Below are 22,342 nucleotides of genomic sequence, written 5' to 3'. Positions count from 1 at the left end.
GTTTGACCCGCTCCGAGCACCACCGGGCACCGGAGCACCCGGTACCGGCCGCTCGAACCGGGGCAGCCCGACCTGTCGCTGTAGCCAATCAAAAAATCGCTTCGCCGCTCCCTCCCGTCACGGCTCCGCCAATCAGAAAGCTGTCGCTAGGTAGATTAGAGCGCAGGGGTCAAAAGGGAGAGGGCGGACTCGCAGCCATCGTGTAAGCGCTGTCAGCCAATCAGAGCAGGAGGAGGGCGGTGATTGACAAGCAACGGGCTCACCGTGGCCGCGGGGGGGGGTCGGGGGCGTGTCCCGGCTGAGAGCGGCGTCTCCCGCAGCCAACCATCGCTCGGGGGCTCGGCGAGGGGGCGGGGCGCGGCGCCGCGAGTAACCAATGGGGAGCGAGGGGCGGGCAGCGGCGGCGGGACCGGGAGAACGGGGCGGCGGCGGCGGCGGCGGGAGGCGCGATGGGCGCGCGCGGGGCGGCGGTGCTGACCGTGCTCATGGCGGCCGCGGTGGCGGCGGCGGGGCCCGCGCTGGGGCTGCGGCTGCGGGGGCGGCACCGGGCCCCCCGCGGCGGCACCGGGGCGCTGGCGGCGGCGGCGGCGGCGGGCGGCGAGGCCTGCGGCGGCCTGCGCGGGGTCCCGGCCGCCCTCGGCAACAACACGCACCAGGTGAGGCGGGCGCTAGGCGGCCGGGCTGGCACAGCGCGGCCGGGGACACCCGCCGGGGGCTGCCGGGAGGACCGGGACAGACAGACCCCTCCTGCAGCGGTTGTGAGGGACGGACACACAGACACCCCCCACCTGTGGGGCGGACGGACAGACCCCCCCCTCACCTCCCCTGCAACGGGCAGAGCCGGGCCGGGCGGACCCACGCCCCCCCCCGACATGTCCTGGAGTGGACACACAGACACCCCCATCCCCTCCCGTGGGGCGGGCAGACACAGGGACAGCCCCCCCCGCGGGCCCCCGTTCCCGTGGATGGACGGACAGACACTCCCCCTGTGCCGCGGGACAGACGGGGCCCGGGCGGGCGGGGGCAGGACGCGGTGCGCTGACGGACACAGCAGGGACGGGCACCGGGAGGGGACACACGGACACCGCGGCGGGACGTGACCCCGGCGCTGGCGCCGCTCCCGGGCCGGGCTCGGGCTCGGGCTCGGGCGGGCTCCGTGCCCGGGCGGGGGCCGGTCGCACCGGTGGCTTCGCCGGCCCCGTTTGGCCGTTGCCCGGGGCTGGTCCCGGCCCGGTTCCACCGACACCGAGTTCTCGTCCCCTCCTTCCTCCTCTTTCCCTTTCATTCCCGCCCCTTTTCCCTCCTCTCCGCCCCGTTCCCCCCCCTTTCCCCTCTCATCCCTCTCAGTGCGTCTTCGACGACCTCAGCAGCTCCGTGTCGCTGTCCTGGGTTGGTGACAGCACTGGGGTGAGCACGGCGGGTCCCGGGGGGGGGCCCCCCTTCCACAGGGGACAAAGAGAGCTGGATGGGGTGACACCCGTGGTGTGACCTGCTCATCCCAACGACATTCCAGGTGATCATGAGCTTCGGGCAATCCAAACTGTACCGGAGGTGAGTGGGACCCTACGGAGGGGTGGGAGCAGCCGCCCCCCCGCCCCGCCACATCCCTGCTCCCGCTTCCCACCGTGTGCTCCCTCCCTTCCAGCGAGGACTATGGGAAAACCTTCCTGGACATCTCCAGCCTCATCAACAACACCTTCATCCGCACCGAGTTCGGTGTGGCCATCGGGCCGGGCAACTCCGGGAAGGTGGGAATGGGGGTGGGAAGGGTGGGGATGGGAATGGGAAGGGTGGGAATGGGAATGGGAAGGATGGGAATGGGGATGGGAAAGGTGGGGATGGGGATGGGAAGGGTGGGAATGGGGATGGGAAAGGTGGGGATGGGGATGGGAAAGGTGGGGATGGGGCGCTGGGGTCCCCCCTATCCCATGGCCCTGGTTCCCCCCATGCAGGTGATCCTGACGGGGGATGTCTCCGGTGGGAGCCGTGGGGGCCGCATCTTCCGCTCCATGGATTTTGCCAGGAATTTCGTCCAGACGGATCTGCCCTTCCAGCCACTGGTGCAGCTCAGCTACAGCCCGCGGGACCCCGACTGCCTGCTGGCGCTCAGCACCGAGGTGAGCCAGGATGAGGCCCAAAGGCTCCCAGGGCTGCTTCCCTATGGGTGCTGTGCCAGGAGGACACGAGCGGCAGCGGGATGGGGGATGCCCGGCTGGGAGTGGGGTCTGAGCCCCAGAGATGGGGATGGGCTGTTTTGGGGGGTGTTTTTGGGGTGTTTTGAGGGGGTTCACCCAAACCCCTCTCTGTGTCCCACAGAACGGGCTCTGGGTCTCCAGGGACTTCGGGCACAAGTGGGCCCTGATCCACAGAGCCGTGTGCTTGGCCAAGTGGTGAGTGAGTGCCCGCCCCGGGGGGGCTGATCACAGCCACGGCGTCACTGACCCCCCCAAGCCCCCCGTGTCCCAGTGCTCTGGGTGCCACGTCCCCCCTTCCCTTCCCCAGGGGCGCCGATGGCACCATCTTCTTCACCACCTTCCTGAACAACTCCTGCAGTAAGTTCTGCCCGTGCATCGACCCACCGCTGGGGGGACGTGCTGGGACACTGGGGGGGACACACAGCTCCGGGGGTGGCCAATGAAGCTGGAGGCAGCTCCAGGCTCTTTAATGCACTGTCCCTTCTCCTCAAGAAGCTGATCTGGGCTTCCTGGAGCTCAAGAAAACCTCGGACTTCGGCTCCTCCTTCAAGGTCATCGGCACCAGGATCTACTCCTTCGGGCTGGGAGGACGCTTCCTCTTCGCCTCTGTCATGACAGAGAAGGTCCTTGTTCCCCTCGTCCCCTCCCTGGTGCTGGTGGCTCATCCCCGTGAGGAGGAGGAAGGGTGACGCTGCTTTGGTTCCTCAGGGGACCACGAGGCGCATCCACGTCTCCCTGGACCAAGGGGAGAGCTGGAACATGGCCCAGCTCCCCTCTGTTGGGCACGAGCAGTTTTACTCCATCCTGGCTGCCAACGAGGACCTGGTGTTCATGCACGTGGATGAGCCGGGCGGTGGGTGCCGCCGCCACGGGGACACCGCAGCCCTCTCGGGAGCTCCTCGCGCGGGGACGGGGCGCTCCCGGCACCGGCAGCTCCTGGAGGCAGCGCTTGGAGCAGCTCCTCGCTGGGGCAGGGGTTGGGCCGTGGCCTCCAGGGGTTCCTCCTCCTCACCCCAAGGCTCGGCTGGCGCTGGCCCCACGGCCCCCCCTCACGCTGTCGCTGTGTCCCTCCCATAGACACGGGGTTCGGCACCATCTACACCTCGGACGACCGCGGCATCGTCTACTCCAAGTCCCTGGAGCGGCACCTTTACACCACGACGGGCGGAGAGACCGACTTCACCAACGTCACCTCCCTGCGGGGCATCTACATCACCAGCGTCCTCTCGGAGGGTGGGTCCGGGCCCGGCGCTGCCGCGGGAGCGGGGCAGGACGCGCCGGGACGCTCCTCACCCCCTCCTGCCCCTCAGACAACTCCATCCAGTCCGTGATCACGTTTGACCGCGGGGGGCAGTGGGTGCCGCTGCGGAAGCCCAAGAACACCACGTGCGACTCCACGGCCAGGAGCAAGGACGAGGTGGGGCTTGTCCCTGCCCCTGCGGGGCGCTGCCAAAGGGAGGGGTGCTCAGGCATGAGTGGAGCCGTCCCACACCTCCCACCAGAGATGCTGAGGGCGTGGGGCTGGCCATGTGTGGGGCTGTGGGGCACACCATGGGGCTGTGGGGCACACCATGGGCTGTGGGGCACACCGTGGGGCTGTGGGGCACACCATGGGCTGTGGGGCACACCGTGGGCTGTGGGTCACACCACGGGGCTGTGAGTCACACTGTGGGGCACACCGTGGGCTGTGGGTCACACCACGGGGCTGCATGTCACACTGTGGGGCTGCAGGGCACACTGTGGGCTGCGGGTTACACCGTGGGGCTGTGGGTCACACCATGGGGCTGCCTGGCAAGCTCTGATCAGGCTGGGGGAGCCCTGGGCTCACTCACAGCCCCCCCCGGGAGCCCCTGTGGTCCCTGTGGGCACGTTCCCCTCTCTCCTGCAGTGCAGCCTCCACATCCACGCGTCCTACAGCATCTCCCAGAAGCTCAACGTGCCCATGGCGCCGCTCTCGGAGCCCAACGCCGTCGGCATCGTCATCGCTCACGGTACCGACCCCCCCGCGGCAGGGACCCGCGCCCCGGGGCCACGCCCGTGTCCCCGCGGTGACCCAGTGTCCCCACAGGCAGCGTGGGGGGGGCCATCTCGGTGATGACCCCCGACGTGTACATCTCCGACGACGGGGGCTACACGTGGGCGCGGATGCTGGAGGGGCCGCACCATTACTCCATCCTGGACTCGGGCGGCCTCATCGTGGCCGTGGAGCACAGCAGCCAACCCGTCAACACCATCGAGTAACGGGGGCTCCCTGGGGCTCGGGGGGGGCTCCCTGGGGTGCCACAGGGCGCTGAGGGCATCCCCCGGCCGCAGGTTCTCCACGGACGAGGGGCAGTGCTGGTACCGGTACGTGTTCTCCAAGGAGCCCATCTTCTTCACGGGGCTGGCGTCGGAGCCGGGCGCCCGCTCCATGACCGTCAGCGTGTGGGGCTTCCGCGGCAGCTTCTTCTTCCGCAAGTGGGTCTCCTACACCATCGACTTCAGCGAGCTGCTCAGCAGGAGCTGTGAGAGCCGCGGGCGCGGGGGGGCTGTGCCGCGGGTGCCGTGCGCGGGCCCGCCCCGGCGCTGAGCCGCGTCCCCGCAGGTGAGGACAAGGACTACACCATCTGGCTGGCGCACTCCAGCGAGCCCGGCGAGCCCGGCGACGGCTGCATCCTGGGCTACAAGGAGCAGTACCGGCGGCTGCGCAAGTCCTCGGTGTGCCGCAACGGCCACGACTACGTGGTCACCAAACAGCCGTCGGTGTGCCCCTGCACGCTGCAGGACTTCCTCTGGTGGGCTCCGTCCCACGTCACCCCATCCACGTCATCCCATCCCCATCAGCACCTCACCAACGTCACCCCTTCCCCAACATCACCCCATCCCCAACGTCACCCCATCCCCATCACCAACGTCACCCCATCACCGTCATCCCATCCCCATCACCCCCTCACCAACATCACCCCTTCCCCAATGTCACCCCATCCTCATCACCCCCTCACCAGTGTCATCCCATCTCCATCACTCCGTCACCAACGTCACCCCATCCCCGTCATCCCATCCCCATCACCCCATCCCTGTGTTGCACCTTCCCCAATGTCACCTCATCCCCAACGTCGTCCCACCTCCAACATCTTCCCACCTCCCATCATTATCCCACCTCTTCCCATTCCCTCCCCAAGTCTTTCCACCTCCACCATCATCCCACCTTCACATCTTCCCACGTGTCTCCCCCTCCCTTCCCAACATCTTCCCGTCGCCTCCCCACGTCTCCCCGCCTCGTCTCCCACCTCCTGTCCCCATTTCAGACCAGCATCACCCTCCTTTAGCCCCCCTGTGCCACCGGGGGGGTCTCATCCCCTTTTCCCCTTCTTCCCGCAGTGATTTCGGCTACTACCGCCCGGAGAACCAGTCCGTGTGCGTGGAGCAGCCAGAGCTGAAGGGCCACGACCTGGAATTCTGCCTCTACGGCCGCCGGGAGCTGCTCAGGACCAGCGGGTACCGCGCGGCTGGATCCGACCCTCAGGGGACAGATCCTGCTCCGCCACCTCGCCCCGGGGCCGGGCATCCCTCGGGAAGCAGCGGGGGGGTCACCGAGCGCCTCCCGCACCTCCAGGTACCGGAAGATCCCCGGGGATAAGTGCTCCGGGGGGGAGAGCCCGGCACGGGAGGAGACGGACATGAAGAAGAAATGCACCAGCAACCTGCTGAGCCCCGGCCAGCTGGTACGTGACGGGGGAGCGGGGCCGCCTCCTGCCCCGCCGCGGGTCACGGCCCCGTCCCTCCTGCCCCCGGCGGGGCACGGGGTGCGCTGGGGGTCACGGTGACCCCCCATCCCGCCCCGCAGGCCGCCCCCCGCAGCCCCGCTGCCGCCGTGCTGGCCGTGGGGGCCGCGCTGCTCCTCGCCGCGGCCGGCGCCGTGCTCCTGGTCAAGAAATACGTGTGTGGGGGCAGGTGAGGGGCTGGGCACGGCGCGACCCATGGCGGGGGGACTGCCCGGCCCCAGTCACCTGCCCCAGTCACCTGCCTTCACCCCACAGCACCGGCCCAGCCCCATTCACCTCCCCGGCCCCATTCATCTGCCCCATATCGTCTGCCTTCACCCCACATCCTCTCCCCAGTCCCATTCACCTGCCGTCACCCCACCTCCTCTCCCCAGCCCCATTCACCTCTCCAGCCCCATCCATCTCCCTTCACCCCACATGCTCTCCCCGCCCCCCGCGGCTGCCCCCCCAGAGGCACTGTGCTCCCCCTGTGCCCCCCAGGTTCCTGGTGCAGCGCTACTCGGTGCTGCAGCAGCACGCGGAGGCCAACGACGTGGAGACCATCGACGTGCTGGGCCCCCCCGCGCCCCCCAAGCCCGGCTACCACGATGACTCCGACGAGGTGAGGCTCCCCCACGGCTCTGTGGGGCTCTGTGGGGGGTCCTGCTATTGGGGGGGGACACCCCTATGGGTGACGGTCCCATATTCCGTCCCCCCCCCAGGATCTCTTGGAATAGCGGCGCCGATGCTGAGGACACCGAGCTGCTGCCCCAGGCAGGGCCCCCCCCTGCTGGGGGGGCATTAACTGAACCCCGTTCGGGGGGGGTTGAAGCTCTTTATTGTCCCCTTTTCTGGGCTATTTTATGTCATAGGAACTGTCCCCCCCCCCCCCAGTGTCCCCAAGGAGGGGCTGGGGACAAGCTTTGGGATGTCCCCATTGCCGGGGGGGGGTTGCCCCCCCCCTCCCCAAAGCAATACTGCCAGGGGGCGCCCCCAGCTTTGGGGTGGGGGTCCCCATGGGGAGGGGTCCCCAGGGTTGGGGGGGTCACAGTTTGGGCCCCCCCCAAGCTCACAGTGGCCAAGGGAAATGCAGCAATAAGGAATTGAAGCTTGAAGCAGTGAGGGACTGGGGGGGGGCTCGGTCCTGGCTGGGGGGGGGCAGGCCCAAACCTGCCCCCCCCCCCCCAACCAGGTCCCAGCACTGTGAGTCTCCTTACACTGGATCTATCCTTTACTGGGGAGAGTCACCCCACAATACCCTCCCCCCATCCAGCCCCTGGGGGGGCTTCTGTGCCCCCCCCAGCTTGGGCAGTGGGGCTACAGCATCTGGAGGGGGGCAGCCTCCCCCCCCCGCCCCATAGCTATCGCGATAGGGCCGTGTGTCATGACATAGAGTGACTGTGCAAAGCCTGAGGGCCCCCCCTGGTCTAACAGCCCCCCTCAAGGGATGTGGGGGGGCCCCGGCACCTTTTGCATGTGCTTCACCACGGGGCTGGGGCCGGGGCCGTGAGCCCCAGGTCGAAGCCATAGCCCCGAGTGCGCCGGGGGGGGCACGGCCCCCCCAACCCCGGCCCCGTGGTGCTGGTGGTTGTCTGTATATTTGGGGTGTTGGAAATAAAACCAAACCAGAGCCTGGGCCCTGCCCTGTGCTGGGGGGGGGGGGCCATGGGGGGGTCACCCCCGTGCGGGGGCCGGGGGGGGCAGTCATTACAAACACTCTGAGTTTATTCCAGTTTAAGGCAACTCAATACAGACACACGGGGGGGGGGACGACACAGAGAAGGGGAACCCCCCCAGGTGTAAGGGGATGGCTATGGGGCTGTGGGGTGCCCATGGGACGGGGGGGTTTCTATGGGACGGGGGGTGTCCGTGGGGCTGGGGGGTTTCTATGGGGCTGGGGGGGTGTTTATGGGTCTGGGGTGTCTGTGGATCTGAGGGGGGGACTATGGGGTTTGGGGGTGTCTATGGGCCTGGGGGGTGCCTCTTGGGCAGGGAGTGTCTATGGGGCCGGGGGTGTCCATGGGGCTGGTGGGTGTCTGTGGGTGAGGGAGGTGTCTGGGGCTGGGGGGGGGCGCCATATGTCACCCCTGGGGATACTCTGAATGTCACCAGAGGGGACCCCACACTTGGGGGTCATGTGCTCTATGGGGGGGCAGGATACACCCTCAGCACTGGGCCAGCGTGGGGATGGTCCGGGGGGGCTCCACCACGACCCCCCCAAAAGGTGGTTGATGGGGATGGGGGGGGGGGGAGGATCCTGCTGCCTTTATCCATGGGAACAGGGGGAAAGGGACCGGGAATGGGGGGGGGTGTGTCACTGGGGGGGTCACTGCGGGGGGGGCGCGGGCCGGGGGCTGATGCCTTTGGCCTTCATGTAGGACAGGAGCTGGGGGGGCACCTCGGCCAGCACCGCGCGCGCCAACCGCGCCATGCTGCGCACAGCGCCCCCCCCCGCCGCCACGTGCTCCCGGAACGGCACAAACTGGGGGGGTGGACACAGCGCTGGGACCCCAGTGACAGTGAGCGCCCCCCCAGTAAGCCCCCCCCCCAAGTGAGTGCCCCCCAGTGAGCGCCCCCCCCCACTGCGTGCCCCCCCCCGGTGAATGCCCCCCCCAGGGAGCGCCCCCCCAAGTGAGTGCCCCCCCAGTGAGCGCCCCCCCCACTGCGTGCCCGCCCCCGGTGAGTGCCTCCCCAAGTGAGTGCCCCCCCGTGAGTGCCCCCCCCCCGTGTCCCAGTGGCTGCCCCCCCCGGCCCAATGAGTCCCCCCCCATGTCCCAGTGCCCCCCATGTCCCATTATGTCCTGTAACCCCAATGCCCCCCATGTCCCAGTCCTGCCCCAACGCCCCCCCATGCCGTGTCCTTCCCATCACCCCGGTATCAATGGGGCTGATGTGGGGCGGGGGGGGGGGGGCGGTACCTGCACGATGTCCCTCTCGGCCACCCTCCCGCGGGAGGACACGCGGATGTCATCCCCGTCCAGCTCCACCATTGCTGCCGATGGGGGGGGGGGTCACCCCAGGGTGGGACCCCATTAACCCCCCCCCATAACCACACATGGGCCCGTCCCGCTGAGCCCCTGTTGGGCCCCCCCACACTCACCATCGAACTCGGCCTGACCGACCCCCACGATGATGATGGACATGGGGAGCGCTGCAGCCTGGGAGGGGGGGGGACCCACACTGAGCTCAGATCCCCCCACCCGCAGCACCCACCATGTGTGACACCCGCCCCATTGGAGAGCAGCATCGGCTTCATCACCCGGGGGTGGGAGCCCCACGCTTGGCCACGGTGGGCTTCCTGTGCCCGGGAACAGGATGGGCATCCCGGGAACAGGATGGGTCTTATTCCCTTGGGCCCAGGATGGGCATCACTCCTTTGGGATCATGCCGGGCATCCCGCACCAAGTGCCACAACGAGCACCCCATGCCCGGGACCATCAGTACCCAGTTCACCCTGGCACCCTTGGGTGCTGCACCCCACTTGGGGGCATCTGGTGGATTATTGCACCCCAATAGCTCAGTGCACCCCTTGGTTGTTGCACCCATGTGGGGGTACTCGGGTGGCTGCTGCACCCACAGAGCTCCTGCACCCGAGCTCTCAGTGGGTCCATCGCGGGTGCCCACGCCCCATGAGGGGCCCCCCGACCCCCCGGGACTCACGTTGACGATGGCCTCCTTGGTCTGCGCCATGTCCGAGATGACGCCGTCGGTGATGATGAGCAGCACGAAGTACTGGGAGCCATCGAGCACCGCGGCCGCCGCGCTGGGGGGGACCCGCTCAGGGACCAGGGGTGGGCACCTCACCCGTACCCGTACCCCGTACCCCATATCCCATATCCCATATCCCACACCCCATATCCCATATCCCACACCCCATATCCCACACCCCACACCCCATATCCCATATCCCACACCTCATATCCCATATCCCATACCCCATATCCCATACCCCATATCCCATACCCCATACCCCATATCCCATACCTCATATCCCATACCCCATACCCCATACCCCATATCCCATACCCCATATCCCATACCTCATATCCCATACCCCATATCCCATACCCCATACCCCATATCCCATACCCCATATCCCATATCCCACACCCCATACCCCACATCCCATACCCCATATCCCACAACCCATATGCCATATCCCATATCCCACACCCCATATCCTATATCCCATACCCCATATCCCATATCCCATACCCCATATCCCATACCCCACACCCACACCCCACACCCCATACCCCACACCCACACCCCACGCCTCGCACCCCCGCCGTACCGTGCCACGTGGTTGACGACGGGGGCGAAGTTGGTGGGCCCGTAGAGCTGGACGCTGCGCAGGCTGCGGTGATAGGCCTCCAGCACCCCCTCGATGCCGCTGCACGCGGGGTTCTCCGCGTCCCCGTTCTGCAGAGCAGGGACCCCCACGGTGACACCGGCACATCCCGGCGCCGCTCCCGCCTCCCCTGGGAGCCTCTCACCAGTGGGAACTCATGGGACACGCGCCCGTCCGGTGGGATCTTGGCGCCGAAGCCCAGCGCGGGGAACATCTTGTCGCTGTCGTAGTCCTGGATGATCTCGCCCACCGCCTTGAGGGCCATGGTGTAGGCGTTGAGCTGGTAGGGGCTCAGGTAGTGCAGGGACGTGGGTTGGGAGGGGTTCCCTGTGCGGGGTTTGTGGGTCAGATGGGCCCCAACACCCCATTAGTGGGTTCATGCCCCCCCGTCGGAGCGCGGTGAGGAGCCAGCTCACCGTTGGACGCGGTGAAGTCGATGGCCACCGTGAAGTTGAGCTGGGTCCTGGATGGGGCGAATTGTGACCCACTGGAGGGCTCCGTGCACCCCACGTCTCTGTGGGGTGAGTTCTGCCCCGCCCCCCCCGCACCCAGGGGCGGGTTGGGGACCCCCCCATGGGTCCATGGGGTGGGATGGGGCTGGGCCCCCCCGGCTCACCCGCCCCTGATGTAGTCCAGGAAGCTGGGGTCGGACTCCACCGAGAAGGACAAGAGCGTCACCTGCGGGGGGGCGGCGCTGAGCGGGGCCCCTGTGGCACCATCATCACCCCATGCCCATGTCACCCCATGTCCATGTCACCCCGTGCCCATGTCACCCCGTGGCACCAACACCCCGCGCCCGCATCACCCCGTGTCCATGTCACCCTGTGCCCACGTCACCCTGTCCTCACCGTGCCTGAGTTCAGGTACTTCTTCTTCTTCAGCTTCTTCTTGGGGTTCACCACCTGGGGGGGCACGGGGGGAGCTGCAGCACCCCGGGGTGCGGGGGGGGCGCAGGGGGGTGCAGTGCAGGGGGATGCAGCACCCCAGGGTGCAGGACAGGGGCTGTGGCGCTTGGGGAGCATAATGCCCATGGGTGCAGCATGGGGCACCCAAGGGTCTGTAACACCCATAGGTACAGCATGAGCACCCTGGGGGCCGTAGCACCTATGGGTGCAGCATTGGGACCGTGACACCCATGGGTGCTGCATGGACACCCAAGGGACCATAAAGCCTTGGGGTGCAGCATGATACTCATAGGTGCAGCATGGGGACCCTGGGCACCATGACACCCACGGGTGCAGCATGGGGACCACAATAGCCATGGGTGCACCGCGCACCCCGCGCACCGTGGCACCCATGGGTGCCCCCGCTCACCTGGTACACGTTGAGGCCGCCCTGTCCCTGCGCCAGCTCGCGGTAGCTGGTGGTGAACTCCCCGATGAAGTCGTGGCTGTGGGGCGAGGGGGGGCCATGGGCCGGGGGGGCCGGGCTGGGGGCTCGGGGGTCCCCATGGGCACCCCAGGGCTCACCTGCCACTGCGGTCCCAGTCGTACACCTCCACCTTGATGGTCCTGCGGGACATGGGGGTCACCACCAGCACCCCCAACGCACACCCTGGGGTATAGCGGGGTCCCCAGGGGCCCGTTTGTCACCCCATGGGCTCCTTGGGCACCCCATGGGCTCCTTGGGCACCCCATGGGGACCTTTTCCTACTCCTCAGGCTTTTTTGGTGGCTATTTTTGTCCCCTGTTGCCACGGCAACATCTGGTGATGCTGAGACAGCACCAGGGTGACACCGCGACTGGGGACACTCACCCCCCCCCAGGGGTGCTTCGGGGGGGCTCTGGGGTGCCTTTGGGTGCCATTGGGGTGCTATTGAGGTGTCATTGGGTGCCATTGGTGTGTCACTGGGTGTCATGGGGTGTCATTGGGGTGCTATTGAGATGTCATTGGGGTGTCATTGGGTGTCACTGAGGTGCTATTGAGGTGTCATTGGGTGTCATTGGGGTGTCATTGGGTGCCATTGGGGTGCTATTGAGGTGCCATTGGGGTGCCATGCAGTGTCATTGGGTGCCATGGGGTGTCATTGGGTGCCATTGGGTGTCACGCCGCCGCTCACCGGTCGGGGTCGCCGTTGCAGAGCGCTCGCACCGGGATGTCGAACGCGGCCCACACCGGGGCCAGCGTGTGCCGCGCCACCTCCGTGCGGTGGCAGATGGTGAACCTGGAGCGGGGGGGGACACGGGGGTCACCCCACGGTGGTGACCGACCCCCCCCGCATCGCCACAGCGACCAGCCTGGGGCACCCCCCGCCCGGCTGCCCATGGGGACAGAGGAGGTGGCTCAGCCGGGGGTCCCGGGAGGGGGTTTGGGGTGTCCCCGTGTCTCGGGGTGTTCCTCACGTCCCGTCCTCGTTGCTGCGGTAGAACACCAGGAAAGGGTCGGATTTGCCAAAGAAATCCTTCTTGTCCAGCTTGTTGGCGCAGAACTGCAGCGTGGCCACGTCCTGGGGGGGGGGACGGGGGGGTCACCAGCTGCCACCCCCTTGGGGACACTGCAGGATGGGGGGGGCAGAGGGACACCGGCCCCATGGGACACGCCATGGGGACAGGTCAGCCCCGAGCATCATCTTCCTCACTAAGGGGTCTCAGCCCCCCCCGGAACTGGGGTGGCCCCCCCCATCCCCAGCACTGTTGCTCACCCGGCAGTTGCCCAGCTCCTCGGCGAGGACAATGATGGTGCCGCAGCTCTTCCTGGGAACGCCGCTGCCGGGGGGAATGTGAGGGGGGGGCACACACACAGGGACCTCCCCCCAGGATGGGGCACCCCAAAACTCACCCATTGGAGAGGGCCGGAGCTGGTTTCCTGCCCCGGGAGTGTGTGGTGACAGTGCCCATCCTGCAGGGACACAGCAATGGGGTGGGGGGGCACCCCGGAATAATCCCATGGGAATGGGGGGGGGGTGAAGGGTTCCCCATGGGAATGGGGGGGACGTGAGGACACGGGCACATGGGGGGGTCTCACGTCAGCGGCTTCTCGAGGCGGCCGCCGGCCGAGCCCACAATCTCGCCCAGGGTGCAGAAGGTCTGGCCCAGGAAGTCCTGTGGAGCCACCAGGTCACCACGGCCTGTCCCTGTCCCTGTCCCCAGGGAATGGGGGCGCGGGGCCGGGCCCCCACTCACGTGCTTGGAGAGGTCGGGGCTCTTGGAGTCCACATCGTACCTGGGGGCAGAGCAGGGACCGTGGCCGAGGCAGCGGGGACAGGGATGGGGATGGGGTGGGGAGGAGGACAGGGATGGGGACAGGGACAAGAGGGGGATTGGGATGGAATGGGAATGGGGTGGAGATGGGGACATGGACAGGGATGGGATGGAGATGAGGGCAGGGGTGGGGATGGGATGGGAATGGGAAGGGGATGGGATGGGGACAGGGATGGGGATGGGGTGGATGGGGATGAGGACAGGGATGGGGATGGGTGGGATGGGGACACTCACAGGTCGAAGCGCAGGTTCTGCTTCTCCTCAAAGAAGTAGTCGAGGACGAACTTGTGCAGGAAGTCGGGGTTCAGGGAGTTGTCGATGACCTCAGTGCGGCCGAACTGTGGACACGGGCACAGGGACGGGGGGACACGAGGGGGGCAGGAGAACAGGGGGGTATGGAGACATCAGCGTCTCGGGCGGATGTGGGGACACAGGGACATGGGGACGGGGACACTGGGGACACGGGGACGGAGCACTGTGCCCACAGAGGGGTGGAGCTGGGGCCGGGGACACGTGTGACAGGGGCAGGACGGGCCCAGGTGCCCCTTTGTCCCCGCCGGGGCCGGCCCCGCGCCCTGCCCGGCCCCCCCCGCCCCTCAGCGCCCGGAGCCCGCAATTAACCAGCGGCTAATTACAGGCTGCGGGGGGGGCGGGAGGCGGCGGGGGGGGCCGCGGCACCCGGGCTGTCCCCGAGCGTCCCCTCCCGGGGCACGGCCAGCCTGAGCGCTCATTGGCCAGCTGCCTGCCCGCCGACAGCTGATTGGTCAGCTGCCCGGCACCCCGACATGATCCCCAATGTGCTGATTGGCCGGATGGATGCACCCCAGCAAGCTGATTGGCCAGTACCCCAGCAAGCTGATTGCTCACTGGTGATTGGTTAACTGGCTGGTACCCCAATATGCTGATTGGTTGGTTGGTCAAAATCTAACATGCTCATTGGGCAGATCACCCACATGCCGATGGGCCAGGCAGCTGGCACCCCAAAATGCTGATAGGTTGGCATCTAACATGCTGATTGGCTGGTTGGCCAGCACCCCAACATGCTGATTGGCCATCACCTTGGACATGCTCATGATAGGCCAGCTGGCTGGCACCCCAACAGGCGACCGGCTGTGCTGGGTGTCCAGTGTCCAACCATCACCCACCACCCACCCATCACCCATCACCCACCACCCACCATCCCTCCGGACACTCACCTCCAGCCACTGCCGGCTGCCGGGGCGCTGGATGTACAGGACACAGACTGGGGAGGGGGAGCAGAGGGTCGGGGGGGGCACCGGGACCCCCAACAGCCCCCGACACCCCCCAGCACTCACGTGGGTCCGACTTGGAGAAGGTGTCCTTGTCCAGGAGCTGCCTGTGGGGAGCGGGGCAGGGAGGGTGTGCGCTGGGTGTGAGCGGGGTGCACGGCCACGGTGACGCGTGTCAGCGGGTGCGGCTGCCCCCCGTTGGGCGCACACCGTGTGCCGGGGGTGCAGTTGGGGGGTCCCCGCTCCCTGTTCCCCCCCCCCCGCAGCATCCAACCAATCGGATTCGCTCCGGTCCCATTGGATTCCCATTGGGATTCGCGGGAGGGAAAGGGATGGAAGCAGCCACGGGAGTGGGTGGGGAGGCACGCGGAGCAGTTGGGGGCATCCAGCATGGCTGGGGGGGGGGGGCACCCAGTGTGGTTGAGGACCAGGGACACCCCAAACCCAGCCCACAGGGACACCCCGACACTCCCATAACCTGACCCCTGGGGTGCCCCCTTCATGCACCCCCCACCCCCAGTGCCCCCAGTACCCCCCAGGGCCCCCCTCATCCTTCCGTTTGTCCCTCAATGCTCCCCATTGCTCCCATTGCTTCCCCCAGTGCCCCCCAGTGCTCCCCGGTGCTCCCACACCCTCTCCCAGATCCCCCCCCGCCCCGGTGCCCCCCTTAGAGCCCCCCATTTGCCCCAGTGCATCCCCCACTGTTCTTCACTCTCCCCAGCGCCTCCCACACCCTCCCCCAGTGCTCCCAGTGCTCCCCATTCCCCCCAGTGCCCCCCACCTCTGAGTGCCCCCCAGTGCCCCCCCGTGCTCCCACTCACCCCAGGGCTCCCCATTCCCCCCAGTGCCCCTCACCTCTCAGTGCCCCACAGGACCTGGTCCCCCCAGTGCTCCCAGTGCCCCCCACTCCCGCCAGTGCCCCCCGCTGCTCCTACTCTCCCCAGTGCCTCTCGGTGCCCCCCACTCTCCCCAGTGCCCCCCCGCGCTCCCACTCACCCCAGTGCCCCCCATTCCCCCCAGTGCCCCTCACCTCTCAGTGCCCCACAGGACCCACTCCCCGCAGTGCTCCCCAGTGCTCCCAGAGTCCCCCCAGTGCCCCCCGCCCTCCCGCCCCCCCCCGCGCTCCCCGCTCCTGGCGCTCCCCCGCTCCCGCCCCCGGTGCCGGTACCTGCACGACACCGTCAGCTCCACGCGCGTGGCGGGGCCGGGGTCGCTGCCCGGCTCGGGGCTGTCCAGCCCCGCCATGGCGCGCGCTCCGCCGCTCCCGCTCCGGGCACCGGGCACCGGCCCCGCGCTGCGCCCGCCCCGCCCCGCCCCGGCCCCCGCCCCGCAGCGAGGGGCTGCCCCCGCACCGGCACCCCCAGGAGCTCCCATTGGCTCCCAGTAGCCCCCCCCAGTATCCACTAGTACCTCCCAGTAGCCCCCCGTAGCTCCCAATAAGCCGCCAGTAGCCCCTGAGTGCCTTCCAGTAGCACCCAGTAGCCCCCTAATAGCGCCCAGTAGCCCCACATTAGCCCCCGGGTGCTCCCAGCAGCCCCCCAGTAGCCCCCCGCCCCAGCCCCAGTACCCCCCAGGGGCTCCCGGCACTGTGCTGGGGGCACTGGGCACAATGGGAGCCAGACGGGGGGGGGCTGCTGCAGCCCGGGGTTATTGTAGGTCCTACAGAAACACCAAAGGGCCCCGAAGCCCCCATGGGGGGGGGGCAGGTTTTGGGGGGACGCTGCCATCCCCTATGGGACATGATGGGGGTCCCAGGGCACACAGGGGGGACACACATATGGTGGGGGCCGAGCCCCCTCCCCAGAGCATGGTGGGGACATTGGGGTGTCCATGTTCCCCTTTGCCCCCCCACACCTGGAGCCCCTCCGTGCCCCAGGTCTGGGGGACACACAACACCCTCTTGGTCCCCACCATGACCTGGTGACCTCCTCCATGCCACCCCCCCAAAACCATCACACTGGGGGGGTCACAGGGCACTTCAGGGGGACACAAGGTGGGGGCTGGCACCACCCAAACCCCTTCCCCGGAATATGTAGGTGGTGTAGAGCATCCATCATCCATCCATCCATCCATCATCCATCCATCCATCCATCATCCATCCATCATCCATCCATCCATCATCCATCTATCCATCCATCCATCCATCATCCATCCATCCATCATCCATCCATCCATCATCCATCTATCCATCCATCCATCCATCATCCATCCATCCATCATCCATCCATCATCCATCCATCCATCATCCATCCATCCATCATCCATCTATCCATCCATCCATCCATCATCCATCCATCCATCATCCATCCATCATCCATCTATCATCCATCTATCCATCCATCATCCATCTATCCATCTCTCCATCCATCACCCATCCATCATCCATCCATCCATCATCCATCCATCATCCATCCATCCATCCCTCCATCCATCATCCATCCATCATCCATCCATCCATCCATCCATCCATCCATCATACATCCATCATCCATCCACCCATCCATCCATCCATCCATCCATCCATCCATCCATCCATCATCCATCCATCATCCATCCACCCATCCATCCATCCATCCATCCATCCACCCAGGGACTCTGGGGTCTCCACGCCCCCCTTTGCTCCCTCCCTGTCCCAGCTCTGGTGGACACACAACAATCCCCTTGTTACGTGTCACCCAACCACGACGCAGAGACCACCCCCCAAAGCCAGCACACTGTGGGGGGGGATCACCTCCACTTCCCACCTCCTTTATTCCACAAGGGGGGGACCCGGAGCCCCCCGCTATCCCGAGGGAAAAGCCTTGATGACCTTGACGTCGTCGAGGGGCCGGTCTTGCGCGTTGGTGTCCACCATGGCGAGGCGCGCCAGCACGGCCATGCCCTGGCTCACGCGGCCGAAGATGCTGTGCTTCCCGTCCAGCCACTGCGCCGGCGCCAGCGTCAGGAAGAACTGGCTCCCGTTGGTGTCCGGCCCCGCGTTCGCCATGGCCAGGATCCCTGCGCCTGGGGGGGAAACAGGGAGGGAGGGAGGGAGGGAGGGATGGATGGAGGGATGACGGATGGATGATGGATGGATGGATGGACGGGTGGATGATGGATGGATAATGGATGGATGGATGGATGGAGGGATGGATGGGTGGATGGATGGATGGATGGATGATGGATGGAGGGATGATGGATGGATGATGGATGGATGGATGGATGGAGGGATGGATGGATGGGTGGATGATGGATGGATGATGGATGGATGGATGGGTGGATGATGGATGGATGGATGGAGGGATGGATGATGGATGGAGGGATGATGGATGGATGATGGATGGATGGATGGATGGAGGGATGGATGATGGATGGAGGGATGATGGATGGATGGATGGATGGATGGGTGGATGATGGATGGATGGATGGAGGGATGGATGATGGATGGAGGGATGATGGATGGATGATGGATGGATGGATGGATGGAGGGATGGATGGATGGGTGGATGATGGATGGATGATGGATGGATGGATGGGTGGATGATGGATGGATGGATGGAGGGATGGATGATGGATGGAGGGATGATGGATGGATGGATGGATGGAGGGATGGATGATGGATGGATGATGGATAGATGGATGGATGATGGATGGATGGATGGAGGGATGGAGGGATGGATGATGGATGGATGGATGATGGATGGATGGATGGATGGAGGGATGGATGATGGATGGATGATGGATAGATGGATGGATGATGGATGGATGGATGATGGATGGATGGATGGATGGAGGGATGGATGATGGATGGATGATGGATAGATGGATGGATGATGGATGGATGGATGGAGGGATGGATGGATGGATGGATGGAGGGATGGATGATGGATGGATGGATGGATGATGGATGGATGGAGGGATGGATGATGGATGGATGGATGGATGGATGATGGATGGATGGACGATGGAGGGATGGATGGATTACAGCATTACTGGTTTGGGTGTTGGGGAATGGGCTGACCTGGTTTCATGGCAGATAGGGCACCCCATGCACAGGGTTCTGGGGGGCACTGGGGACATGCCACCCCCTGGCCAAGGTTCTGACATGGTGGGGGACAGGCCATGGATGAGGTCCTGGCGGTCACGTCACCCTTTGGACAGAGCCCTCATGGACACGGGGGTCACGTCACCCTACAGACAGGTCCCCCTGTGCCCCCCCCACTCACCGGTGAACTTGAGCTCCGGGTGCAGCTCGTCCTCAAAGTGCTTCCCGTAGATGGAGGCACCGCCACGGCCTGGGGGCGGGATGGAAACGGAGGTTCAGCGGCACCGGGGGAGGGTGACCCGGGATGGGGGGGGTGACCCGGGGGGGTGCTCACCGGTGCCGGTGGGGTCCCCCCCCTGCACCATGAAGTCCTTGATGACGCGGTGGAACTTGGTGCCGTTGTAGTAGCCGCGGCGGCAGAGCTCGGCGAAGTTGCGGCACGTGCGGGGGGCGTGCTTCCAGTACAGCTCCAGCACCAGCGGGCCCATCCTGCGGCACCGCCACCGGCACCGGCACCGGCACCGGGCGGGACGGCAGGGGTCACCGGGGACAGCGGGACTCTCCGGGACGGGGGGGGGGCAATGGGACGGGGATAAGGGGGTATCCGGTACCGGCGGAGGGTCAACCGGAGCCGCGTGTACCAGGTGTACCGGATGCACCGGATGCACCGGGTACCGGTACCGGGGGGGGGGGGGGGGGTCCTTACGTGGTCTCCATGGAGACGGTGGGCGGCTGCCAGGAGTCAGGCGGGACGGCGGCCATGCCGCTGCTGCCGCGCGCTTCCGGGGGACACGCCCCCTTCCCCGGCCACAGCCAATGGGAGCGCGCATTTGGAAAAGGGGCGTGCCCGCAGGGAGCAGAGCCAATCGGCGAGGCGGGCTGCGGTGACGCAGCGGAGGGGGAATACGAGCGGGGCCACGCCCCCTCCTCCCCGTCGTGACCACGCCCCCTCGCGTAGCCACGCCCCCTCCTCCAACCGGGCCACGCCCTCTCCCCGCCTCGGCGCGCGCGCGGGGAGAGCGGGAACCGGGGGCGGTGAGCGGGGAGCGGGGGGGGGGAGCGGGAGGGGGGCGGGAGCGCGGGGGGGGAACCCATCGATGTGGGGCAGGGGAGGAGCCGCGATCGGACCCATCGATGTGGGGCTGGGACCCCCCGATGGGGGATGGGATGCTCTGGAATGCGGTTGGGGGGTTGGGACCCCTCGGTGTGGGGCTGCGGTCGCACAGTTGTGGGGCTGGGACCCCTCGGCGTGGGGATGTGGGGCTGGGAAGCACTGGGGTGAGGGTGTGGGGCTGGGACCCCCCGATGTGGGATGGGATGCTCTGGATTGGGGGGGGGGGGGGCTGGGACACCCCCATTTGGGAACTGGGGACCCTCCGGGATCGGAGTGTGAGGCTGCGTCCTCTCGGTGTGGGGCTGGAACCCCACGATGGGGTGTTGGATCCCCAAAGGATCAGAGTGTGGGGCTGGGACCCGCCGGGATGGGATCGTGGGGCTGGGCCCCCCCGGGATGGGATTGTGGGGCTGGGACCCCTCGATGTGGGGCTGGGCCCCCCCGCGCCGTGCCCGCGCCGGCGGAGCCGTCGCCAGTGGCACCGAGCCCCGGCTGCGCCTGGCACCGGCGGGTCCCCCCCCCGGCCCGTGTGTCACCGGTCACTGCCAGGCAGCCGCGGCGATGGAGCAGCCGCGACCCCCCCGCGGCGCCCCGGGTGCCGGCGAACCGGGGCGACCCCCCCCCGTGCCCCCCGACGTCCGCTTCGTCACCGAGGAGAGCTTCGACTTCGGGGTCCTGTCCCCGTCCGACAGGTGGGGGGGCACGGGGAGCCCCATAGATGGGGACAGGGGGCACCCCATGGCCAGGGACAATGGGGGACATGGCACCCCATAGATGGGGTCCTAGACGACATGAGGTGTGTGCCACCCCATTAACAGGGTCCTGGGGGACATGGGTGATGTGGAACCCCATAGATGGGGGACTTGTCACCCTGTGGCCAAGGGTTTGGGGGACATGCGGGACATGGCGCCCCATCCATGGGGTCCTAGAGGACATGGGGGACGTGGCGCCCTATGTGCAGGGACACTGGGGACATGCCACCCCCATGAACATGGTCCCAGGGGATAACGGGGGACACGGCGCCCCATAGATGAAGACATGAAGGACCTGTCACCCCATGGCCAAGGTCCTGCCACCAAGGGGAACGTGTCACCCCACTGCCCGTGCCCCAGTGTGGGGTGCGGGGGCGGGGGGCGGTGCGGGTCTAACGCTGCCCTCCCCCCCCCAGCCAGGAGGAGGATGAGGATGAGGCCGATGCCGAGGGGGGCCGCGGGGGGGGCTGGAGCCCGCTGCGGGGCGCGCGCCTGGAGGAGCTGGTGCGGGAGGCCTCGCGCGTGGCCGCGGAGCTGCAGCGCTGCCGCTTGCCCCCCCCCCGCGGCCCCCCCCGCGCCGCAGAGCCCCCGCACCCCCCGCAGCCCCCGCAGGGAGACCTTCGTGGTGAAGGACAGCCCCGTGCGGGCGCTGCTGCCCACCGTGAACGCGCGGGACCCCCCCGCCACCCCCCGCGCCCCCGACAAGCCCCGCGGGGCCCCCGCCGCCCCCCAACACCCCCCCAAGCCCCGCGGAGCCCCCGGTGCCACCAGCGCCCCCAAGGTAGGCCCCAGTGCGGCTCCTGCACCCCCAAAGCCGCTTTGAGACAGGGGGGGTCCAAAACCCTGGTGTTCCCCCCCCCGGGGGTGCTGGGCTGAGCCGTGTCTCTGTGTCCCCCCCCTCTGCTGCAGGTGGCTCCCACAGCGGCACCCAAGGGACCCCCCAGCGCCAAGGTGCCCCCCCCGGGCAGGGTGGGGGGCCCCCCCCGGCTTTGCCCTCCCCAGGGGAGGGGGGCCGGGGCCCGGGGCAAGGAGCCAGCGCGGGGGGGGGGCAGCAGGTACTGGATCTGCAGGAGACGGGATGGGGATGGTGATGGGGATGGGGATGGGGATGGGATGGGGATGGAGATGGGGATGGGGATGGAGATGGGAATGGGAATGGGAATGGATGGGGATGGGATGGGAATGGATGGGGATGGGATGGGGATGGGGATGGGGACAACGTGGGTACAAGGCAGGGACACCCACACAACTGGGGCACCCATTGCATGGGGCACCCACACCATGGGGCACCTGCCATGGGACACATATTGCATGTGGCACCCACAAGTGCATGGGGCACTTGTTCCATGGAGCACCTTCACCATGGGTCAGGGTGTGGGTCAATGTGGGGTCAATGTGTGGGTCAGGGTGCCCCTGCCTGCCCCACACCCTGCTCTCTCCCCAGCCCAGCCGAAGGCGAGGGGAGGCCCCCCCCCAGCCCGCCAGCCCCACAGCAGGACCCCGGCCCCCCCCGGCCCCTCGGGCCGCCCACCCCCCTCCAGCACCCTGCCCCGGGCGGGGGGGGCCCCGGCACCCCGAGGTGAGGATGGTGCTGCTGGGGGGGGGGGCAGTGTGTTGCCCCCCCCCATGCTTCAGTTTCCCCCTCGGGGCTCTCCCCACTGCAGGAGCATCGAGGGGGCCCCCCCCAGCGCCCAGCGCCGGCTGCAAACCGGG

General features: G+C 67.4%; 4 protein-coding genes across 8 annotated transcripts; 2 read left to right on the top strand and 2 right to left on the bottom strand.

The window, feature by feature from the left end:
- Nucleotides 1–402: 402 nt before the first annotated feature.
- SORT1 (sortilin 1) lies at nucleotides 403–7,574 on the top strand. 4 transcript variants are annotated; one of them, XM_030473001.1, is made up of 20 exons: nucleotides 403–656; nucleotides 1,348–1,407; nucleotides 1,514–1,551; nucleotides 1,646–1,748; nucleotides 1,953–2,117; nucleotides 2,317–2,390; nucleotides 2,503–2,552; nucleotides 2,688–2,818; nucleotides 2,904–3,048; nucleotides 3,273–3,428; nucleotides 3,506–3,612; nucleotides 4,084–4,186; nucleotides 4,264–4,432; nucleotides 4,509–4,699; nucleotides 4,780–4,969; nucleotides 5,556–5,672; nucleotides 5,791–5,899; nucleotides 6,022–6,128; nucleotides 6,440–6,560; nucleotides 6,661–7,574. In XM_030473001.1, exons 1-20 carry the CDS (start codon nucleotides 450–452, stop codon nucleotides 6,673–6,675), a joined length of 2,358 nt encoding a protein of 785 aa, XP_030328861.1. In that variant the 5' UTR covers nucleotides 403–449; the 3' UTR covers nucleotides 6,676–7,574. The 4 variants fall into 4 exon arrangements, with proteins under 4 accessions (XP_030328861.1, XP_030328863.1, XP_030328862.1 ...); XM_030473002.1 differs by having other exon boundaries at nucleotides 412–656; nucleotides 2,691–2,818; XM_030473003.1 differs by lacking the exon at nucleotides 6,022–6,128.
- Nucleotides 7,575–7,645: 71 nt separating this feature from the next.
- On the bottom strand, nucleotides 7,646–16,015 carry LOC115602181 (copine-5-like). Of its 2 annotated transcripts, none has more exons than XM_030472998.1 (21): nucleotides 15,908–16,015; nucleotides 14,806–14,846; nucleotides 14,686–14,732; nucleotides 13,724–13,827; nucleotides 13,412–13,451; nucleotides 13,254–13,330; nucleotides 13,068–13,127; nucleotides 12,931–12,994; nucleotides 12,632–12,735; nucleotides 12,349–12,453; nucleotides 11,759–11,800; nucleotides 11,604–11,679; nucleotides 11,138–11,191; nucleotides 10,906–10,967; nucleotides 10,706–10,752; nucleotides 10,435–10,616; nucleotides 10,233–10,360; nucleotides 9,599–9,701; nucleotides 9,039–9,096; nucleotides 8,857–8,930; nucleotides 7,646–8,420 (listed from the first exon to the last, which is right to left on the bottom strand). In XM_030472998.1, the coding sequence occupies exons 1-21, from the start codon at nucleotides 15,982–15,984 to the stop codon at nucleotides 8,265–8,267; spliced, it is 1,701 nt and encodes a 566-aa protein (XP_030328858.1). In that variant the 5' UTR covers nucleotides 15,985–16,015; the 3' UTR covers nucleotides 7,646–8,264. The 2 variants fall into 2 exon arrangements, with proteins under 2 accessions (XP_030328858.1, XP_030328859.1); XM_030472999.1 differs by having other exon boundaries at nucleotides 8,247–8,440.
- Nucleotides 16,016–17,454: 1,439 nt separating this feature from the next.
- Nucleotides 17,455–19,585, bottom strand: PPIL1 (peptidylprolyl isomerase like 1). Its single transcript, XM_030473516.1, has 4 exons — nucleotides 19,470–19,585; nucleotides 19,098–19,252; nucleotides 18,945–19,013; nucleotides 17,455–17,742 (listed from the first exon to the last, which is right to left on the bottom strand). Exons 1-4 carry the CDS (start codon nucleotides 19,523–19,525, stop codon nucleotides 17,522–17,524), a joined length of 501 nt encoding a protein of 166 aa, XP_030329376.1. The 5' UTR covers nucleotides 19,526–19,585; the 3' UTR covers nucleotides 17,455–17,521.
- A 561-nt stretch (nucleotides 19,586–20,146) lies between these two features.
- PSRC1 (proline and serine rich coiled-coil 1) lies at nucleotides 20,147–21,452 on the top strand. The gene is given in 3 exon segments (XM_030473644.1): nucleotides 20,147–20,569; nucleotides 21,046–21,186; nucleotides 21,188–21,452. Coding segments are annotated over 3 exon segments (783 nt in total). The 5' UTR covers nucleotides 20,147–20,192.
- Nucleotides 21,453–22,342: the final 890 nt, after the last annotated feature.

This window comes from Strigops habroptila, chromosome 18, assembly GCF_004027225.2.
Source record: "Strigops habroptila isolate Jane chromosome 18, bStrHab1.2.pri, whole genome shotgun sequence".
Lineage (NCBI taxonomy): Eukaryota > Metazoa > Chordata > Aves > Psittaciformes > Psittacidae > Strigops > Strigops habroptila.
Note: the sequence above shows the minus strand (reverse complement) of the source record. Positions and strands in the feature narration are given on the sequence as shown.